This window comes from Leucoraja erinacea, chromosome 1 (genome assembly GCF_028641065.1).
Source record: "Leucoraja erinacea ecotype New England chromosome 1, Leri_hhj_1, whole genome shotgun sequence".
NCBI classification, from domain to species: Eukaryota; Metazoa; Chordata; class Chondrichthyes; order Rajiformes; family Rajidae; genus Leucoraja; species Leucoraja erinaceus.
The window spans coordinates 160,144,485-160,168,642 of record NC_073377.1 but is presented as its reverse complement, the minus strand read 5'-3'; the positions used below and the strand labels follow the sequence as shown (position 1 = coordinate 160,168,642).

At 43.5% G+C, this 24,158-nt stretch overlaps 1 protein-coding gene across 1 annotated transcript in view; it reads right to left on the bottom strand.

Moving 5' to 3' along the window:
- fhip1aa (FHF complex subunit HOOK interacting protein 1Aa) overlaps positions 1–24,158 on the bottom strand; it is a 197,060-nt gene that overhangs the window by 45,930 nt on the left and 126,972 nt on the right. The window contains exons 4-6 of the mRNA XM_055646739.1: positions 12,573–12,731; positions 10,707–10,793; positions 5,040–5,207 (exon numbers count right to left, since the gene is read on the bottom strand). Coding sequence (XP_055502714.1) covers positions 5,040–5,207; positions 10,707–10,793; positions 12,573–12,731 — 414 coding nt within the window. The remainder of the gene's footprint in view (positions 1–5,039; positions 5,208–10,706; positions 10,794–12,572; positions 12,732–24,158) is intronic.

Sequence of the window (24,158 nt, the reverse complement as noted above, 5' to 3'; positions counted from 1 at the left end):
ATCCGGTACATGGGAGAGGCAGTGTGACATGGATCAATGTGAAGTTGAATGGCCAAATCACCCACCCCTACTCCTATATTTGTACGTTCCAAGGCTTTCTATTGAAAAGGAAAAGGACCCACATACTGGAGTAACTCAGCAGGTCAGGTAGCAACCTAGGAGAACATAGATGGGTGACATTTCAGGTCAAGAACCATTTGCAAACTATTGATATCTCAGTTGGAACTGTTTGACCAGGTGCCACTCCTACTGTTCTACGAGTCCTTCTCAGGCTAATTCAGATTAAATGAAAACTTCGATTGACTTTAGGCAAAACAGTAAAGTTCAGGACATTGGGTGTGACACCAATTGGAATAACCTATTTAGAGTCCCATGCCAACAAGAAGTGAAGTTTCATACGTTTAGCTACATTTTGTATAAAGCTGTAACAAAAAGGTGGAACCGACTACATCACGTCAGCCTTATCTCCGTGTTAACATCGTCAAATGGTCATGATTCATCCTCTCCTTCATTTCCCTGATTTGAGCACATCCTTCACATGTTCACAACTTCATGACAATGTCTGTGGACCCAGACAACATCCTAGCTGCGTTGAAGAATTACAATCTAGACCTAACCATGCTTCTCACCAATCTGTTTCATTACAGTCACAACACAACCCAGCAACGTTACACCTACATTTCCTAATGTAAAAAGTTGCCCAGGTGTGCCCTAACCACACACACACACACACACACAAAGGGATAAAACCACACCCAGTAAAAAAAACTCTATCATCAGACAAGTCCAATCCAATCCAACTTTATTTGTTAAGCACTTTAAGACAACCAATGTTGACCAAAGTGCTGTACAGAAGAATAAACAAGACATCATAAACAAACACCATAACAGCTCACATGAGGCGCAAAAATTACATATGAAAAGGAACAATAAATTAAAAGACATAAAACATGAGTAAAAATAATAACCACGGAATAAAAGCAATCAAAAAATAAGAAATTAACTCAAGTAAATAAATAAAGTCGACATCTTACTGGGTGTCAAAGGCCACAGAGAAAAGATGGGTTTTAAGAAGTGATTTAAAAACAGACAGAGAAGAGGCCTGTGTAATGTGGAGAGGCAGATCATTCCATAATTTGGGTGCCGACACAGCAAAGGCACGGTCCCCTCTGAGCTTCAGCTTAGTTTTAGGCCCACTCAGGAGCAGCTGATTACCTGACCTGAGAGAGCGGGCGGGTGTATAAGGGTGTAGAAGCTCAGATAGGTAGGGCGGGGCAAGACCATTCAGGGATTTAAATGCAAATAAAAGAATTTTAAAATGGATCCTAAACTGAATAGGCAACCAGTGGAGTGAGGCTAAAATGTGCGAAATGTGCTCATGTTTACGTGTGCCAGTTAAAAGACGTACAGCTGCATTCTGTACCATCTGGAGACGGGCGATGGAGGACCCACTAACCCCCACATACAGTGCATTGCAGTAATCCAGCCGAGTGGTAACAAAGGCGTGGATTACCGTCTCAAAGTGCTGCCTTGACAGAATTGGCTTTATTTTGGCCAGCTGCCTCAAATGGAAAAAGTGAATGAAGATGCAATTAAGAGTATTCGTCATAGAAACATAGAAATTAGGTGCAGGAGTAGGCCATTCGGCCCTTCGAGCCTGCACCGCCATTCAATATGATCATGGCTGATCATCCAACTCAGTATCCTGTACCTGCCTTCTCTCCATACCCCCTGTGGCCACAAGGGCCACATCTAACTCCCTCTTAAATATAGCCAATGAACTGGCCTCAACTACCTGTGGCAGAGAATTCCACAGATTCACCACTCTGTGTGAAAAATGTTTTTCTCATCTCGGTCCTAAAAGATTTCCCCCTTATCCTTAAACTGTGACCCCTTGTTCTGGACTTCCCCAACATCGGGAACAATCTTCCTGCATCTAGCCTGTCCAACCCCTTAAGAATTCTGTACGTTTCTATAAGATCCCCCCTCAGTCTTATTATCCCCTCCCCCTCAAGTGGCACCTGTTGCCCAGTTTGGGTTTGCTAGGACCACTCAGCTGCCGGCCGCTGAAGAACCATGCTTCAAAGTTGCTGCTCTGGAAATCAAGGTAGCATTGATTGCATTCAGGAGCTCTGGTCCATCTGAAATCCATGGGTATCAAGAGAGGAAACATTTCAATGGTTGATGTAGCACCTCGCACAAAGGACAATGGTGTGGTTGTTGGAAGTTAATCATCTCTAAGAATCACTGCAGGAGTTTGCTCAGAACTGTAACTTTGGGCCACCCAACCTCATCTAGTTAATTAGTTACTTTCGTTCTATCGTAAGGTCAGAAGGGGGATATTGACGAAAGTTTGAACAATGTTCAATTTCATTTACAGTATGTAAGCTAATGAAGCAATCCACATCTGCACGCAACAACTTTCAGGTACAGGCTGATTAGCAACAAACAACATTTGTGCTGCACATGTGCCAGGCAATGCAGTTTCAACAAGAGAGACCTTTGACATTCAATGGCACTATACCAATCCCTGAAGATCACCAGCAATGAGTAGGTCAACTGGACCAACTCTATAAATACTATGGATACAAGGGCAGACCTGGCTACATTTCCCCTTATTCTCCTTGGAAAATTTAGATAACTAGAAGAGAGATTAAAAAGCAGGAAATCCAGAAATAGTAATCTCAGATTTACTTCCAGTACAGTGAGCTGAAAGTACAGAAATGAGTGGGTGGAGCAAATGAATGGAAAATGTTGGGATATCTCATGGATATGGGATATCTCTTGGAATGGAAATGTTGGGATAAAATTTTAGGTATCTCTAGGTATTTTAGGTTTATTGGTCAGGTGGGACCTGTGCAAATCGGACAGGTTGCGCCTCAAAAATATATTTGCAGGAGCTTTTGAAGGCTATCGGTGAGGTTTCAATCTAAACAGGCAGAGGGTTGAGAACAGAGAGAATTTAGGAAGGAGAGAGACAAGGCAAGAAATACAAGATCAAATTGAAATCGGGTCAAGGCAAGAAAAAATATTAAAATGCCAAAATTGATGCTGCTTCATGTAAATTCTTACAGCATTCACAACAAGGCAGAACAATGAATGGCACAAATAGAACTAAAGGGATACAATCTATAAAAAACCATTGTTGAAGGATAACTGAAACTGGGACCCGATTATTCAAGGATATGAAGCATAGCCAAGAATAAAATGAAGAAGGGTCTCAACCCGAAACGTCTCCCATTCCTTTTCTCCAGAGACGCTGCCTGTCCCGCTGAGTTACTCCAGTATTTTGTCTCTATCTTAAGAAGAACATGGAGCTGTCCTAGTGCTATTAATGTGAGGACCACAAAACAATGGCAAGAAATTAGAGTCAACTTAGGTCAAGGCTAAGAAACAACAAAAGGCGGAGTACATCGGTGGGAGTCATTTATCGGGAAATTGGAACTGCATGAAATAAAGGCAATGTACCAGTCGCAGGAGATTTCAACACTCATTGACTGAAGACAGCAAATTAGCAGTAATAAGGAGGAGGACAAATTCTTAGAATGTATAAGAGCAGGTTTTCCCGATCAATATGTGGAGGAGTCAGTCTAGGGAGAAGGCAATTTTACATTCTGTTCTGTTCAGTGAATAAGCTAATTGATGGTCATGTGAATGAACATATTTCATTTGGCATTCCAGAAACACCCTCTCAAGATAATCTGCTATAACAATGTATCTCCTCGATTGCATCATCATCATCATCTTCATTTATTTACCCAGCCATCCATCCAACCAACCAGGTCTTCCTCTTTTTGTTTCATGTTGCTCTTCTCTTCCTCTGTCTCTCTACATTTGTCTAAACGTTGTCCACCTCCATCCACCATCTTTGCTCTGATGAAACATCAAGGGCCTGAAACAATTTGACCTGGTGAACATTTCCAGCGGTTTTTGCTTCGGTAATGTTGCTAAGCAAACATAAGGATTCTTCAGCTGTTTATTTATTCCTTCCCCTGCCTTGTGCAGGATGAAACATAGAAAATAGGTGCAGGATAGGCCATTCGGCCCTTTGAGCCAGCACTGCCATTCAATATGATCATGGCTGATCATCCAAAATCAGTGCCCCGTTCCTGCTTTCTCCCCATGTCCCTTGATTCCATTTGCCCTAGGAGCTAAATCTAACTCTCTCATGAAAACATCTAGTGAATTGGCCTCCACTGGCTTTTGTGGCAGAGAATTCCACAGATTCACAACTCTCTGGGTGAAAACAGTTTTCCTCATCTCAGCCATAGAAACATAGAAAATAGGTGCAGGAGTAGGCCATTCGGCCCTTCGAGCCTGCACCGCCATTCAATATGGTCATGGCTGATCATCCAACTCAGTATCCTGTACCTGCCTTCCCTCCATACCCCCTGATCCCTTTAGCCACAAGGGCCACATCTAACTCCCTCTTAAATATAGCCAATGAACTGGCCTCAATGTCCTAAATAGCCTACCCCTTATTCTTAAACTGTGACCCCTGGTTCTGGACTCCCCCAACATCAGGAACATTTTTCCTGCATCTATCCTGTCCAATCCCTTAAGAATGTTATATGTTTCTATAAGAACCCCTCTCATCCTTCTAAATTCCAGTGAATATAAGCCCAGTCGCTCCATTCTTTCATCATATGTCAGTCCCGCCATCCCGGGAATTAACTTGGTGAAGCACTCCCTCAACAGCAAGAATGTCCTTCCACAAATTAGGAGACCAAAACTGCACACAATGAACACATTTTCCGTCCACTCATGCACATTCACGGATAACAGACCTGGCAACATTTGCCCTTATCCAGCTTGACAATGAAACCAATGTACTGTCCCCACTACCTCCTTGCAAGTCAAAGTCGAACAGACAAGTGATGGGACTTGTGAATTTGCTACTTGAGAATCTTGGGATTGTTCACCTAATGTCAGCTTCACTTTAGCTGCGGTTTTGTGCAGTCATTGTGTTGAAAGGAGGCAAAGCAACTGGTTGCACCACTGCATTTATAAATCAACTGCCGTGTTTAAAATGATCTTACCCGAAATGGCGTGTTAATTCGGCTGACGAGTGTGTCTAGAATGGAGACGTTCTCATGTTCATGCAGCAGAATGAAACTCAGGAAGGTCTGCAACATTGCGGGCTCCGATATGCTGCGGAGGAACAGATCCAAGTACGCTGTTGTTGTCATGACCTCTTCAACCGTTGTCTGAAATCATCGTAAAGCCACATTAAGGATAACGGGAATAGAAAGCGTAACATGTACATTTGCGTAGCAGACCCGCTGAATTGCAAACAGTCCTCACAACTCAATGGGATAGCTTCACATCCTTGTGTGGTGAGGTGAAGCCTAGCCTGCCAGCCTACCCGCCATCTCTCCAGATATTTAGGTAGGAAGGAACTGCAGATGCAAATAGACACAAAATGCTGGAGTAACTCAGCGGGACAGGCAGCATCTCTAGATAAAAGGAACGGGTAATGTTTCGGGTCGTGGCCCTTCTTCAGACTCTGAAATGTCACCAATTCCTTCTATCCAGAGATGCTGCCTGTCCCGCTGAGTTAAGGGCCTGTCCGACGGGCATGCGACCTGCATGCGGCAAGCGTGACATAAAGGGCCAGTCCCACCAGCATGCGCCGCCATGCGGCAAGCGCGACCTAACGTCGCTTGACCCGTACAACATGCGGCAAGCGTGATCAAACCAGAAGCGAGAGCCGCACGGAGGTCGGTGTGTACGGTGTCGGGCCGGCAGGCCGTTGCTGCGCGGAATTTTTAAACACGGTCAGTTTTTCGGAGCCGGGACCAGCTCCGCACAACTCCACACGGCTCCGGCGATCGAAGTGGGACCGGCCCCGCGAGGCCGTACGGCTCAAGCGACCACGTTATGTCGCGCTTGCCGCATGCAGGTCGCATGCCCGTGGGACAGGCCCTTTACTCCAACATTTTGTGTCTGTCTCCAGATTTTGATTTCCATTTTAAGTCAAATTCAAATTGTCAGTCCATCCCGTTGTGCTTCTGTCACTCAGACACAGGCGTCTGAGTAGCTCTCTCAACAGAGGCATTTTGTCAACATCTGGGGAACACTTTCCAGTCAAGTTCAACAGTACAATGTAACAGCATGAAGAATATAATAAATATGCTTCATCAAAATCCACCTATTGCATTACACTCACAATTATCTGGAAATACAAGTTTGATTGAATTACTGTTTTGCAATAAGTTAAACATAAAAAATCATTTAGTGTATGTTTTTAAGAATTTCCACTTTCTATTGAAGTCTTACCCACTGGAAACTGGAAACAGAATTCCCAAGTGCGATTGATTCACACGAGGTATCATTTATCCATTCTTATTATCTCATCGTTTACTTTATGACAAAAATTGATTCAAAAGGTCACAACTGTAACTCACAGTAAAACAAGGAGTAAATCACACATCAAGTGAATAAAGAGCGGCCGTATTTATAAGCATCAGCTTTTCATCATCTTTACACCACATGCAACAATGACCCAGATCACAGCATCGCAGCCAAGATGCTGCATTCTTAAAGGGCAGTCCCACGAGCATGCGACAGCATGCGGCAAGCGCGACCTAACGTGGTCGTTTGAGCCGTACGGCCTCGCAGGGTCAGTCCCACTGCGATCGCCGGAGCCGTATGGAGTTGTGCGGAGCTGGTCCCGACATCGCGCGGGGCTCCGAAAACTGACACCGACCAAAAATTCCGAGCGGCAACGGCCTGCCAGCCCACAGCCGCATTGAGGCCGTACGCACCGCCTCGACGGGCAGGCGCAGCGTCTTGACGCCAGGTGCAGCATCTCGACGCCGTACGTCACGCGCGAAATTCCCGCGGACTTCGCTCGAACTTCACGTCACTCACTCGACCTCCGCGCGGCCCCCCGCTTCCGGTTTGGCCGCGCTTGCCGCATGCAGTCGCATGCTCGTGGGACAGGCCCTTAAGGCCTCAATGATTCCGCGGCAAGCTTTCTTAGGCTTCACTGATCCCACGAGTGATCTGGGACATAAATGCACCAACTCTATCACCAGGAGCAGTCTCCATGGCGCAGCGCGATGACCAAGGAGAGCTAAAGCCAAGGAGAGAAGTAGACAAGGATAGACGTCCCTTTGTGTAATGGCCTAGGGCAGAAGTCGTAGGAGAGCCTAGGACTAGAGGACACATCCTCAGAATAAAAGGACATACCCGTAGAATGGAGGTGCAGCAGGTTCTGCGGCCAGCTGCTGTCTTGTAACATGGAGCTTGTGTTCTACTGTTGCATGGACGTGACAATTTCTTAAAGCGAGGGAGTCTCAAGTTTGTGACTTTTTTTTACCCACCCCCTGGTATCATTAGCGCAACGTATTTAACATTACTTGTAAGAGTGAAATACAATTTTCAGGCAAAGGACTACTTTTTTTACTTCAGAAAAGCAATTTCTCTAAATATAATCGGAAAAAGGGTATGGACTCTTGGGAGGAAGACACAGCAACACCCACAGTGCTGACCAACCTCCAGAAGATCTGATACCAGACAAAAACTAAATTCCCCAAAGTATTTTGCTGTACATGATCTTAGTTTCCCATCTGACACAGACATTAATTGAGAACATTTCCTGAATGACACACACAGCTTTCATCTTCATGAGAAAAAAATGCAATGCAGGAAGGCATTCTATTTAACTGAAGCATACAGCTGGATCTAATGTTGCCCCACAAGCTGAAGCCCACAGAACAACCCAGATGATCCTCATTGAATGATGCATATTAATTTGTCACACCTCCTCAGGTAGCATTATGGGCCTGTTCCACTTAGGCGACTGGCGACTGCAGGAGACTATGCAGTCGCCACATGTTCGCGGGTGATTGCCGGGGAGTTGCCTTCATGGTCGTGAGGAGTTCCCGCATTCTGGGAACTAGTCGCGGCCTCGTTATGGTCGCGGTGAATTTTTCAACATGTTGAAAAATTAGCGGCGACCAGAATGAAATCGCCATGGAGAGTAGCGAGAATTCTCGAGCCGTAGGTGGGTCGCCAGGAGGTCGAAGGTTATCAGAGGTTCTCGTAGGTTGTAGCCGTTGCTGACCAGTGAATTTCATTGGCTCATTGGGGGAAAAAAAAGGTGAGCAGTAGTTTTCAGAACCAAGGATAACAGACTGGTAACGTTAACTGTTCACAGCCGTGTATCTCTGGCTTCTTAAAAGTTGTCTCCACTCCTTCTCCCCCCTCTTTTAAAGGACTGTACACTGTGCTTTAGCCGTCTTTTTACAGCGCCAACCTTCCCGTTCATCGCGGTGTGTGTCTGTATCACCTTGGCTTTGCACCGCGTGAATTTTTTAAACAGCGCTCCCCCCGCCAGCCCTGTCCCCCGCCTGCATAACGGGCTGGTGAAGGAAGCGATGTGTTTGTGTGCGTGCGTGTTCCACTCTGACAGTCGCCGGTTTTTCAGGCGACTGCCGGCAACTTGACAGTCTCCGGCAGTCCGCTGAAAAATCGCCTAAGTGGGACAGGGCCATTAGTTGCCACTATAGCTGAGGGCCTCTTACAGATTTGATCACATGACATTCTGACCATGATTTCAAGTTACTGTTCAGTTTCCTATGGGTGAGGCACTTTATGTTTTGCTCAAGGTTTAAGTATCCATAGTTTCCTTTGTCCCCATTGGCCTGTACGCATGGTGTACGATTCTATGAAGGGGCAAGTGGTTAGGGATATGTTCTAATGATCATTGGGTCAAACATACTCGTAGTAACATCTGAGCAAACAGTTCTGGAGCAGGAACAAATGCCATGCAGGTCTGTAATCATATAGTGGAGTGGAATATATATTTCAACTTCATCTGGAGGTCCACACTATCAGGCAAGTTGTCCAGGTGAAGTTCATATGCCCTCCGATGTAAATTTCTTTTGGATTCTTGGTTTCTCCCACACCCCGAAGGCAGGCAGGTTGGTAGATTACCGACCACTGTCAATTGTAAACCAAACTCTCAAATCATTCTTGAAGTTTCAAGAGTAGATGAGGGTGAAGTCGGATTCTGGTTTGTGTCGAGTTATCTGATGTGAGATAATGATAGCATTCTAATGTATCTGGATTAGGAATGGAGAAATGATCAGTGTTTTCTGTTTTATCTTTCTTAGCTGTTCTTCTCAAAAGTTGGTGCTTTCACAACAACAAGCATTGTTGACTTTTGACTAACTGTGGCCGTGACTCACAGAGGCAGTAGTAGCAAACTCATCTGATGCACATTCCTCCCTTCCTAATCCAGATACGTTGGAATGCTGTTATCATTATCTCCCACCAGATAACTCGACACAAACCAGAGTAAAACCTTGCCCTAATCCCCACTTGAAACTTCAAGAAAGATTTAATGTCTTGGTTTAGGTGAGGTTTCTCTCCAGATGACATTGAAGTGTCGTAATCCAAATGCAATCACAGAAACTAGCCTCCCTCACTCCATCGACACTTCACGCTGCCTCTGCCAGGCTTCCAGCATCATCAAGGACCATCACTCCCTCTACTCCCCCTCTCCCATCAGGCAGGGGATAGAGAAGTTTGAAAGCACAAACCTCCAGATTGTGGACCAGTCTCTTCCCAGCTGTTATCAGGCAACTTCCATCATCCTTTCAGCAAATATAGTGTAGTCCTGACCTCCATCTAACTCATTGGAGACCTTTCAACTTACTTTAATTGGACCTTCAAGATTCCATCTTTACACTAAATGTTGTACCCTTTATCCTTTACCTTTGCACTGTGGGCAGCTTGGTTCCATTCATGTGTTAGTCTTTGTTTTGACCAAATAGCACACACACACACACAAAGATTTTTAGTGTATCTGGGTATTTGTGACAATTATAATAAACTAAACTAAACTAAGAAACTAAACAATTCCAATGGTGTCAGCAGTTCCTTGTCCTTGTGGTTACCTTTTCCCTCCTGTACGTGCAGTTTTGGTCTCCTAATCTGAGGAAAGACATTCTTGCCATAGAGGGAGTACAGAGAAGGTTCACCAGACTGATCCCTGGGATGGCAGGATTTTCATATGAAGAAAGATTGGATAGACTCGGCTTGTACTCGCTAGAATTTAGAAGATTGAGGGGGGATCTTATAGAAACTTACAAAATTCTTAAGGGGTTGGACAGGCTAGATGTAGGAAGATTGTTCCCGATGTTGGGGAAGTGCAGAACAAGGGGTCACAGTTTAAGGATAAAGGGGAAATCTTTTACGACTGAGATGAGAAAAACATTTTTCACACAGAGAGTGGTGAATCTCTGGAATTCTCTGCCACAGAATGTAGTTGAGGCCAGTTCATTGGCTATATTTAAGAGGGAGTTAGATGTGGCCCTTGTGGCTAAAGGGATCAGGGGGTATGGAGAGAAGGCAGGTACGGGATACCGCGTTGGATGATCAGCCATGATCATATTGAATGGCGGTGCTGGCTCGAAGGGCCAAATGGCCTACTCCTGCACCTATTTTCTATGTTTCTACGTTTCTATGTACTCTAGCAAGGACATTTGGGGTATATTTGTCTGAATGATTCGAAAGGCAATAAAGTTAGAACATACTTGATATTATTTCTACGGAGGTTAAAACATCCGTGAAAGAGGTGAGGGACATCTCAAGTCTTAGTTTCATATTCAGCTCAGGTTGCAGTTAAAACACTTAAGAAATCTCCAATATAGTTCATCATGACAACATTCACAGCGCTAACTTTAACTACTAACTTTATGAAGTGCAGGAGCAATGACTGGCACAAGGAATCCATTGTAGATATAGTTCACAAGTTGGTTGCGTATCAAGGGATGAGCCACCTAAATCACCAAAGGTTGCAAAAGTCAGACAAAATGTTAAGGAACACAAAACATATTTACAACAGACTGTCTTTATTTCAAATCCACACTGAATAGGCAAACACTAAAGACGTTTATTGGAAAATGATTACTTTCAAATGATAGCTCTGTCTGCAAATGCAGCTGAGATGCAGGGTTTTTTGAGAATTGGGATGGAAAGATTCTAAGGATTTCTCAGCATTAGTAGGGACTTTGACAAGTATCGAGCTGGATATAGTTTTGTGGTTTAAGTGGCACTGTGTCGGTGAAAATCAATGCATGTAAAGATATTATGGCTTTGTGTGAAAAATTGATTTTGAAGCTCATTGTTGCAAGAGAGCTGACATAATAAACAAGACAGATTGTTAAAAAGAATGGCTTTCAACAAAAGAAAACACATGAGGCAAACACAACGTCACATTCTGTCCCAGAGTGCTAGAAGTTATAAGCTTAGATATAAATTAATGACTAAAAGAGGTTTTCTTAAATTCGTCTATTATCTTATTTTGAGCAATTTTGTTTGACTTTTCCTTTTTGGAAAATTAATGGATTTGCCCAATTGAATATGAATCGATATCATATTTAAGTATAAAAGTATGATGGCTTAAGTGCGATGCGTATACAATGTGCACAGTCCCGGTTTACTCAAATTCTATGAGCCAAATAGTTTATGGATTGCCCAAGTAAGAGACAAATGCCAAAGTGTGATCTCGACACAAAAACAGTAAAATGCAGCAGAGTTCATTTAATGCAAAATGTGCCATATTCTAGATACAGAAAGTTTAACACTTATCATCATCATCATCCTTTATTGTCATCTTGCAAAACAAGATAGGGTGGTAAAGAAAGCTTTTGGTGTGCTGGCCTTTATAAATCAGAGCATTGAGTATAGAAGTTGGGATGTAATGTTAAAATTGTACGAGGCATTGGTGAGGCCAATTCTGGAGTATGGTGTACAATTTTGGTCGCCTAATTATAGGAAGGATGTCAACAAAATAGAGAGAGTACAGAGGAGATTTACTAGAATGTTGCCTGGGTTTCAGCAACTAAGTTACAGAGAAAGGTTGAACAAGTTAGGTCTTTATTCTTTGGAGTGCAGAAGGTTGAGGGGGGACTTGATAGAGGTCTTTAAAATGATGAGAGGGATAGACAGAGTTGACGTGGATAAGCTTTTCCCATTGAGAGTAGGGAAGATTCAAACAAGAGGACATGACTTGAGAATTAAGGGACTGAAGTTTAGGGGTAACATGAGGGGGAACTTCTTTACTCAGAGAGTGGTAGCTGTGTGGAATGAGCTTCCAGTGAACGTGGTGGAGGCAGGTTAAACATTTCATGCATAAAATAAAAACAATAAAAACAGTTCCTGATAAAACAGTACGAATAGTTTAAAAAAAAAGTGCAGGTAAAAACAGCAACATTAAAATACGTATAAACAGTCACTTATTATGAAAAAAGTCTATGAAAAAAGTTTTGGTAAATAGGTTCCATCCCTGAAGGAGAGATATTCATATTTTGGGCGATTTATATTCCAATTTTTACTCAATCTTAAGTTCTGGAAAATATTAGTTTTAGCATCAAAAACTTGAATCATTTTGTCAGGATATCTCAACGGAAGCTGATAAACTGATTTTAACATGAGATCCACAAAGTATTGCAGGAAATTTGAAATGGCCTGAACATCAGACAAGATTCACGAGTTGAAAAATGAATGCTCTACATTGTTGACACTGTATTTATGCAAAGGGATGAGTCTATCTTTACCTGGATTACCGCATTACAGAACTCCAGGGAGTTCATAAACTGCACCAGTGCCGGGATATGCATCCAGTCTTCTCGCTGCAGGTAATGCCACTCATCAGATCTCACCTCCAATTTAGTGGGCAGGGAAGAATAGAGACCACTCAACCCTGTGGCTAACACCTGTGGGGCAAATAATAGTGTGAGCAGAAACACTGAATGGGCAACAAACCGCCAATGAAGTGACACTCAGAATATAAACTATCAAATGCTGCAAAAGTAGAACTGATGAAAATATTTTATAGGTTTTCAAAGTCAAGTAAAGCAGTTAAATATATAAAATGTTTAATAAGAACTAGAAGCAATTGCTAGGTAAATCCACAATCAATTGCTGATTCTTTTCATTCTTAAAATGATCATTGAATTGTGAAAAGTAGATTGTTTTTATGGGATCATTGCATTGCATTACACTCTGACACCACGTCCAATTTCTTCCAGTTTGTATGTCATCCTCACTAGGATTGCCAACTATAGTTTCCTGTTTAGTTTTAAGTTTTAGAGTTTAGAGTTACTGCATGGAAACAAGCCCTTCGGCCCACTGAGTCCATGCCGGCCATCTATCACCCATTGACATGATTTCTATGTTATTCTACTTTCTCATCCACTCCCTACGTACTAGGGGCAATTTACAGTGGCCAAATAGAACTGCAAGTCTTTGGGATGTGGGAGGAAACGGAACACCCAAAGATACCCAATGCAGTCGCAGAGAGAACAGGCAAACTCAAACAGATAGCACCCGAGGTCAGCATCAAACTTGGGTCTCTGGCGATGTGAGGCATCAGCTCGAACTAGCTGCGCCACTGTTCCCGTTTGCCTGAACATTTTTACGACAAACTGATGATGACTTCCGCAACTTACAATATATGGTGACATTTGTCTTATGAAGTGTATACAACAAACTTGGGCCAATTCACAACAACCAAATATCCTTACATCCCACACAACTTGGGAAACTTGCATAATCAGTGGGAAATTATTCAAACGCCATCTCAGACAGGGTTGAATCCCGGAACTGGGAGGCAGCAGCTCTACCAGCGTCACCATTGTGCTATCCACTGTGTTTTAACTTATTTTCATAATGACAAAAAAAATAACCATTTTATTTTATGCATAACAAAATCAACTGAATAGTAAACAATTACTATTCCAAAGTACTGAACCTAAAAATATTTCATTTCCCTATTGTAGTGGCAGATTATCATATCTTTCAGTAATTAGCACCCTAGCCGCTATTTGGATGAGAATGGTTGAAGGGGGTGTCTTCTAAACGCATGCAAGCTCACTCCCAGAGACCTTCAGAGCTTCTTCACAGATATGGCTTCAAAACACAGTCTTTTGATGAATAAATGCTTTATTGGTGATAGAAAACAGTAAGATACATCCAAGTTTCTTCCGACTCATTACTACAATCTTCTTCGAACTCCAGCTTATTACTTTAGACATTAGTAAACTCCTCGTGTCTCCGTAACGCTGGCAAGATCTGGCGTGATCTCCTTTAGATCTGCCGTGGACCTCGCATGGCCCGCATGGTAGAAGGGTCAACCTTCCCCATCGGCTCTCCAAACTAATCTGAAAACAAAACTTCTGCGCAAGCATCTAAGCTCCAAACACGCCCTAAAACACGTCATAAATCCCACCCACATTATAACGGGCAGTCTATAATTTAAAGGCACATGCCATCCTCAATGACATGCAAAACAGGCCAAATGGCCACTACCCCTATCAATATATCTGCATTTTTACAGCATTGTTCCATGATTGAGTTTTATATGTACGTATGAAATATTTTGAACTTGTACATCTAAATCATGTCAGTGTTAATACAACTGTAGTGGCAATACAAATATGGAATGGATTCCTGTATAATATTTATGTCATTTAGTCTGTTTCCAGCTGATTTCACTTGTGTTTTTATTGTCCAATGACTCTATTTACCTGCAAGCTACAAAGCACATGGAGATTTCTTAGAGATGAATACCGATGTTATGAAAAAGGGTGACCCTTTGTTATTCGATCTAAGGAATTGTGCTGATAAGCAACAGCCTGGGCGGTGAGAATGTGACATTTATTACTCATGTCATCAACTCTGAAAGTCTTCATTGTGCAATACCCTGCACAGAGTCTGAAAGAGTTACGTCATCTCAAAGTCTGCTTATTTATGTTCTTTCAGATGCATGATTATCGGCCAATTCTAATTGTGCTCTTATATAATTAAAGCTGAATAGTGGTCCTGGCCAGAATGAAACTCGTGCTTGGATTTGATAATACTGTTGACGCACAAGGCTTTTTCTTTCAACCGTCGACAATTCCTCATAAATGGGACCGGATGTCCTAAGTAGAATTCATTTGTGGACTTGAAACAATTTTAAATATCTCTCATCATTTAAAATGTTTGCTTTTTTTTCCTCTGAAGAGAGTTTTATTAAAATAATTATATTAACCTATTTTCCTTGCCCTGTTGGCTGACTGTGGTTCCCTGTCCCACTTAGGAAACCTGAACGGAAACCTCTGGAGACTTTGCGCCCCACCCAAGGTTTCCGTGCGGTTCCCGGAGGTTGCAGGTGGTTGCCGGGAGGTTGCAGGTAGTGGAAGCAGGTCCGGGAGACTGACAAAAACCTCCGGGGACCGCACGGAAACCTTGGGTCGGGCGCAAAGTCTCCAGAGGTTTCCGTTCAGGTTTCCTAAGTGGGACAGGGGCATAAATCGCTACCAACCACCACACCGATCATATTGACAATAGTGCACAAGAGACTGCAGATGCTGGAGTGGAACCTTGATCAAAACACAAAGAGCTGGAGGATCTCAGCGGGTAAGGCAGCATCTGAAGACGAACTCCCAACACAAATCATCGGATGTTAGTTATCTCCCTCCACCACACTGCCTGACCAGTTGAGATTCTCCAGCAGTTTGTTTTTTGATTGAGACTGTCAAACTGCTCTCTGCACAGTGTGAGCAAATGCAATCTGGTAAGATCTGCACGGGAGCCTTAGCTTTGGAAGACATAGACATCCAACTCCCCACAACATGGGGTGGTATAGTCAGTTGCACAATCCCATTTGAAGGGTGATCTCACAGGAAACAGAAGAAGACCACAAGCTGAAACAAAGCTGTCAGATAATGAAAATCTACAGGCACAAATCAAGAATATCAAAACTGTTTTCCCTGAGATTCTTTTACCGAGGTTTCTCACAAGGGAAGTAAACATTCATTTGTGGAAGCTTTCAGAAAGGTTTTGCAGGAAAGTTGAGGACCTGAGGGCACAGCCTCAGAGTAAAAGGATGTAGCTTTAAAATAGAGATGAGGACAAATTTCTTTAGCTGGAGGGTGGTGAATCTATTAAACTCATCGCCACAGACGGCAGTGGGGCCCAAGTCTGTGGGGAGATAAGTTTTTGATTACTAAGTGTGTCTTAGGTCAGTGATTCCCAACCTGAGGCCCACGGCAAATTTCAGGGAGGGCCACAGAAATTTTTGGGGATTTAGGGGGCCACAGGTTCAATCAAGGGGGTTACAGAGCTACCACCCTGTTGCCTCCTAAACTTCAGTTCTAATCAATTTAAATCTATATAGTTACAATATTTTTGATGTTTGTGGAATAGAATAAAAGAGAATATATGTGCAATTAATAGACACTGATATTTTTATGGAAGGTATAATATTGAAGTACTTTTTTTCCGCTAATAATGGCAGGGGGGGGGGGGCACAGAAAAATTAAAAGGTCCCAAGGGGACCATGAGCTAAAAAAGGTTGGGAACCACTGGCTAAGGTTACGGGGGGAAGACAGGAGGTTGGTTTTGTGAGGAAAAAATAGATCAGTCATGATCGAATGTGGAGCAGACTAGATGGGCCGAATGGTCTAATTTTCTTCAATGATCTCATGGTACAGAGCCAATAGAATTCCATCAACACACTGAATAGCAACTGTTTCTTTCCTTACATTTGTCATTTTAAACTCGTATATTAAAATATTTAAGGCAGCAAAGCATCAGTACATTAGCATTGTCACAAGCTACTAGTGACAACATTTGCAGATCAGATTTCCTCACTAAAATAACTTCCCCTTCTCAGGCCCACCTACCTCACTAATCATAAAGGTTCACATTTCAACAGCACTTTTCACAGCTCTTTAAGGATGTCCCACAGAGTTTTACAGCAAGTCCAGCACCTGTGGCTTCAGTGAGAAATGCAGAAAAACAGACGTCCACAAATGGCAATGTGAAAATTACTAGATAAAAAAAACACTCAGCGATGTTCAGTGAACATTTAAGAAAGAGTTATGGCAGAAAAGGCCACCAGATGTCAATCCTCACCAGCTCCTTGGAGAGCAATCTCCTCAATCCCATAACCCCACTACTTGAACACAGCACTGAAAATTGTTTGTTCGATACAACCTCTCCTGCTTTTGTATTCTCTGATTGGGTAATACTGAATTTCTATACAACTGAATAATACTGAATTTATATACCGGATCAGCTTGATTGGAATCCTTCGTGAAGATAATTGAAGATTCTTCAGTCTTATCTTTGACATTGATATGCCTGACACAATATTCGAATTTCTAGCCTAGTGCTATAGCTACTCCCAGCAAATATTATCCTAAAGTCTCAGCGAACAAGGTTTGATTCCCAATGTTCCCAATGTTGGGAGAGTCCAGAACCAGGGGCCACAGTCTAAGAATAAAGGGGAGGCCATTTAAGACTGAGGTGAGAAAAAAACCTTTTCACCCAGAGAGTTGTGAATTTGTGTGATTCCCTGCCACAGAGGGCAGTGGAGGCCAAGTCATTGGATGGATTTAAGAGAGAGTTAGACAGAACTCTAGGGGCTAGTGGAATCAAGGGATATGGGGAGAAGGCAGGCACGGGTTATTGATAGGGGACGATCAGCCATGATCACAATGAATGGCGGTGCTGGCTCGAAGGGCCGAATGGCCTCCTCCTGCACCTATTTTCTATGTGTCTATGTTTCTATGTTTCTAATCACCATTCTCAACAACAGCAAAGTCCAGTGCATGCGGCAAGACCAAAGGACGAAGCATTTCAAAATGCAACAACTTTCCATGGAATACATTTGCCTCTAGCCAACCAAGGTGTTCCAGAACAACTGCCAAAATGATATTTAACCAGGAAAACTCCGAACCGTGAAGAGATATGAATCTCGTGCACTAACTTATGAGTATTGTACGAGTCTTACGTGCAGGGCCCTGACTAAGTCATCAATGCCCATGAAATTGAAGCTGTTTAACTCTCCCGAGTGTCGCACCATCAATGAATACTAATGCGTGGTCTCCCGACTTGCCCTTTCTGATGTCAAGCATTAATTCCTTCAGCTTGTTGATGTTGAGTGAGTGTTGGTTGTCATTCAACCAGGTGTTCTCTCTCCCTCTTCTGTACACTGACTCACTGACTTACACGATTCAGCCGGCACAGTGGTGTCATCAGCAAATTTGCAGATGGCGTTGAAGCCGTACCTAGCCTCACAATTACAGGAATACAGTGGAATACTTCCCACTAGCATGAGGAAGTACAGCTCGCAAATTACGTGACATTCAAGCCAGCTTATTTGGTATTGGTTCATTATTATTGAGTACATTATTTTCTAAACTGTATGGACAGCAAAGAGGTGGATTAGGAGACCGGAAATAAAACACTTATCTGATGAGAAGACTGTTCAAGAATATAACAACAGCGGGAAAGAAGTTGTTCTTGAATCTTCTGGTTGGTAATCTTCTGTACAATAGGAGAGGAGAGAATAGGGGATGACTATGGGGGAGGGGGGGGCTGGTTTGAGTAATGAACTGAGTTGTGTGCTCAGTGCTGTAATTTTTGCGGCCTTGAGCAGAGCAGATGCCAAACCAAGCTGTGATGCATCCCCATGTGATGCTTCCCACAATGCATCTATACAGCGTTATTTGACACATGCTGAATTTTCTTAATCTTCTGAGGAGGTTGGGTTTTTAACAGTACTTTCTTGGCCATAATGTCAGTCTGATTGGGCCAGAGATAATTGTTGGCGATATTTATGCCCAGGAACTTGAAACTCTCAGCCATCTCCACTTCAGCACAAGTGATGGTCAAGAAGGCTCACCAGCGTCTCTTCTTCCTGAGGAGACTGAAGAAGGTCCACCTGTCTCCTCAGATCCTGGCGAACTTCTACCGCTGCACCATCGAGAGCATCCTTACCAACTGCATCACAGTATGGTTTGGCAACTGCTCTGTCTGTCTCCGACCGGAAAGCATTCCAGAGGGTGGTGAAAATTGCCCAACGCATCACCGGTTCCTCGCTCCCCTCCATTGAGTCTGTCTAAAGCAAGCGTCGTCTGTGAAGGGCGCTCAGCATCGCCAAGGACTGCTCTCACCCCAACCATGGACTGTTTACCCTCCTCCCATCTGGGAGGCGCTACAGGTCTCTCCGTTGCCGGACCAGCAGGTCCAGGAACAGCTTCTTCCCTGCGGCTGTTACACAACTTAACTCTTCACCTCGGTAATTGCCAGTCACCCCAACCCCCCCCGGACACTCCTTCCCCCAGAAAAATTGCACTACTACTACTGTATGTACGTATATATATTGATTGCTCATTATTCCATGTTCGCTCTTCTGGGGGAGATGCTAACTGCATTTTGTTGTCTCTATACTCTACACTACACAATGACAATAAAGTTTGAATCGGAATCTGAATCTGATGTTGACTGGGGCATGTAAACCATGTATTCTTCAGTTAATGACTAGCTCCTTCGATTTGCTGACATAAAGTCCTGACCCCATGTTACCGAGCGAGCTCTCTCCTTCCAGTACTCAGTCTCACCATTGTTTGAGCTCCCACTTCCTATGATGGTCTCATCTGCAGGCTTGTAAATGGAGTTAGAGCAGAACTCGGCTACACAGTCGTCAATGCTTAGCATGGGGCTGCGAATGCAGCTTGGCGGGACGCCGTTGGTGAGGATTATCGTGGAGGATATTTTATCGTCTCTCCTCACTGATGGAAATCAAAGGGCCAACTAATCGAGGATCCTGTTGCAGAGGGGAGGATGGTGAATCCTGGGCCCAGGGGAGGATGGTGAATCCTGGGCCCAGGGGTTTGGAGATGATTTCGGTTGGAATTAAGATGCTGAATGCAGGGTTTTAGTCAATGAATAAGCATCTGATGTAGATGTTGTCCCAACCATGTCAGTGATGAGTGATATCAGGATCAGGGAGATGATTTCTGCCGTCAACCTGTGGAGGCGGGTAGTCAATCACCGTGGATCAAGATTGTCTGGGAGGCTGGAGTTGATGTGCACCATGACCAGTCTCTCAAAGCACTTCATCATGATAGATGTCAGACCCACTAGGGAGTAACCATTACGGCATGACACCATGCCTTGCTTTGCTACCAGGATGACAGTGGTCTTCTTAGAGCAAGTGGGAACCTCAGAATAGAGTAGGTAGGGGGAGGTTAAAAACCACCTGAGCGTACTTCTGCTAATGGGTCTGCGCAGGTTCTGAGAACAAGGCCGGGGACTTCATCCAGGAAAGTAGTTTTCCATAGATTACTGCCAGGAATGTCGATCTGATATCTGCGATGGTGACCATGGGTGGTGGTATAACCAAGCTGCTGGGGTGGGCGCCCTCATTCCACTGTCGTTCTGTTTGAATCAGCATAGATTGCATTGGACTTGTTGAAGAGGGAGAAGTTGTCGTCCAACTTCATTTTGTACGCCACGATATACACGTGTCCGTGTGGTTATTCTGGGGCTTTAGGTTAGTCCGGAACTTTCTCTTGGTGTCCTTGATGAACCAGTTGAACCAGCGGTCTAAAGAATCATACCTTCCACCATAGCCAATGACATAACACCAGCACTTCGCAACATGCAATCCGACCATTAAGAATAGAGCATCGACTCCATCAACTCCTTTAAGTCAAGACTGAAAACTTATCCATACTCCCAAGCCTTTCCTGACGTCCACTGAGCGAGGGCTGCTATATGTATATATGTATGTAGTTTGTTTGTTTATACTATTCATATAAACAAATGTAAAGCACTTTGGCCAACGAGAGTTGTTTTTTAAATGTGCTATATAAATAAATGTGACTTACATAGATACATAGAAAATAGGTACAGGAGTAGGCCATTCGGCCCTTCGAGCCTGCACCGCCATTCAATCTGATCATGGCTGATCATCCAACTCAGTATCCCGGACTTGACTTGACTTGAGAGCATCGAGTCCATGTAAACCTACAATTACCATTCTAAGTCGCACACCATTCTGACATGGAAATATATCACTGATCATTTTGAAGATAGACACAAAGTGCTGTTGTAACTCAGCGGGCTATCACTGATCGTTTTGATTGGGTTCAAATCCTGGACCCTTCTACAGAAGATCACTGAAGGGGAAACTACTAAATGAACTGCACACTTTCAAAAAGGCATCTCATCACCTCATTCTCAGGGGCACAGGTGTGGGCAGAGCACTGGCTTTGCCAACAGGGCCATATCCTGGGAGTCGATAAAAATAGAATTATTACCCATTAAACCAGACTATGATTCCAATCTGAACAATATTTGCGTAGACTCTTTGTGCTTTGGCATAATTCAAAAATGCTTATGACATGAGAATTTTATTGGAGCATGTCAGGCAGATTACACTTTAACAATTACTTATTCCCAGTTATTTTCAGTCATTTCAACCTGTGAAGGTAGATAATTAAAAGCCTCAACATATAGGACAGATATGTCAATTTGAAACTATAATTCTTAATAAGCCTTTGTCCCGCAGTAGACATAGTTATGTAACATTATTATACAAACATAGAAAATAGGTGCAGGAGTAGGCCATTCGGCCCCTTCGAGCCTGCACCGCCATTCAATATGATCATGGCTGATCATCCAACTCAGTATCCCATCCCTGCCTTCTCTCCATACCCCCTGATCCCTTTAGCCACAAGGGCCACATCTAACTCCCTCTTAAATATAGCCAATGAACTGGCCTCAACTACTTTCTGTGGCAGAGAATTCCACAGATTCACCACTGTGTGAAAAATGTTTTTCTCATCTCGGTCCTAAAAGATTTCCCCCCTTATCCTTAAACTGTGACCCCTTGTTCTGGACTACCCCAACATCGGGAACAATCTTCTTGCATCTAGCCTGTCCAACCCCTTAAGAATTTTGTAAGTTTCTATAAGATCCCCCCTCAATCTTCTAAATTCTAGTGTGTACAAGCCGAGACTATCCAGTCTTTCTTCATATGAGAAAGTTGCAGAGCAAGCTGCAACCTCCGGAATATCTACAGGAACACCTGGAGATTTTGTACACGGGCTACAAAGTGAAGTCGGTCGTATAGCAGGCAACAACACATCCCTCTCCAACAAGCTCAATACATTCTAACCGTGCCAGTTACTGTGTAAATCAATAGTGTTGACGTTAATGGATAAAATAACTCAATAACAAGAAATAACTCAAATACAAAAATAAATCTATGAAGCTTATTAGATGGCACCCCTGTGGTACTGATGTACAAACGACAGCTCTATAATAAATTTCATTTAAATCGTGCTTTTAGCATGCTTTCAAGACACTTGAGTGGCATAATTATGCAACATTATGAAAGAACATTCGGACGGATGAACTTACTCAAAGAGACAGCTATTCAGGAGTAGACAGAGGTTTGAGGCACAGGGTTGGTGCGTTTGGTGACTTTGCAAATAATAGAGGTGGGGGTGGAGAGAGAAAAATAACAGAAAGGCTTTAGAGGGTGGGATTGAACTGTTCCTTCTCAGAGTAATGTAGGTCTGGCAGAGACGGCTTAAATAGGGAAAGGTGGAACCTTGGACAGGTTTGAAAAGAGTGAGAATTTTAAAATCGCTAATAGTTCAGGAGTTAATAAACACTGGAAAGAACAAAATGATGGGTCTTAAAGGGTCAATAAGATGATTCAAGTTAAAATGCAGGCAGTGCAGTTTTTGATTTGCTGAAATGTATTAAAGGGGAAACATGGAGCTACAGACAGGAGGGTTTTGGAATAATTGAATCTGATTGTGGCGTTAGCATAGACGTGTGTTGCAATAACAGACAAATTGAAACAGGTCAGACTCAGAGATGGTTGGACACAGCTGGAATGGTATTGGAGAGAATGAGGGGTTGGATTCTCAGCTCAACATCAAGTTAGATACAGAGATTTCACATTAGGCCTGTGGGGGAGATGGAATCGGTGAGTGGGGAAGAGAGGCTTCTGTGTAAATGGAGGAAAGTTTTCCTCATCCAGCACAGGATCCTAGTCAAACTGCCGAACAACAAAGAACCCGTTGCATTGTCAAAAGAGGTGGTGTTTAAAAACCTCTGGAAGCTTCAATTGTGGGGTGGAAGATTGCAACCTGTTTCGACTAATGCAATCAACTCGACGTGCACAAACTTAAGGCTGTGCCACGCCACGCGAAAGAAGAAGAAGCTTGAATTGTGAATGTATTCAACGATACAATGCAATGTTCACAATAAATTACAGTATATAATGTGAAATAATACTCTGACCTGCCCAATTTTGATTGTATTAATTCTCCATACACTATTCAATGGGATTGCTTCATTTTTCCACCTACTAAGGGCTATAGGCCTGACTTTGGTATTATTGGAAAGAGAATGTATCAGCCCCAACAAACGCCCTCAATCCCAGTGTAGCACAGAACTATACTGATCAAGAAATTTCATTTGAAATCCTCAATATCGGTATTGTTAGTGTTAAAATGACACACGAGAGAAACAATCCTTTGAAGGGGAAACAGAGGAGAAAAACTCTCATCACACATTATTTTTCAATTTCCTGCTGGAGGGTACACATAATTCCTGCAGGTTATAAATGTACAGGGCCTGTCCCACGAGCATGCGACCTGCATGCGGCAAGCGCGACCAAACCAGAAGCGGGGGCCGCGCGGAGGTCGAGTGAGTGACGTGAAGTTCGAGCGAAGTCCGCGGGAAATTCGCGCATGACGTACGGCTGACTTGACGCTGACATGACGCTGCGGGCCAGCAGGCCGTTGCCGCGTGGAATTTTTGAACACGGTCAGTTTTTCGGAGCCCCGCGTGATGTCAGGACCAGCTCCGCACAACTCCATACGGCTCCGGCGATCGAAGTGGGACCGGCCCCGCGAGGCCGTACGGCTCAAGCGACCACGTTAGGTCACGCTTGCCGCATGCAGTCACATGCTGGTGGGACAGGACCTTAACTCTGTAGCTGCAGGGTGTAATCTACTGGACAAGTAACACACAACTCTACAGTGTAACTCACAATGGACGCTCCCCACAGCCATTTTGAAAATAGCTGTACCTGCTCAGACCCCTTCCTTCAGGAGAGTCAGGAACCAAAGATAAGCCTTTGATGCACAGTATATTGGCTGGTTAGCTCTTACTATCTTGCTAACAATATGAGAACTAACAATTGCACACTCGTTGGCTGCATAGAACGCCTCATGTTTGGACCAACACATGAAGCATTTAAACAATGGCACAAAAAGACAAGCCTTGGCCCAAGGTGGCCATTATTTAGATTACGAGCATTTTGTTTATCGAACTTGAAAATG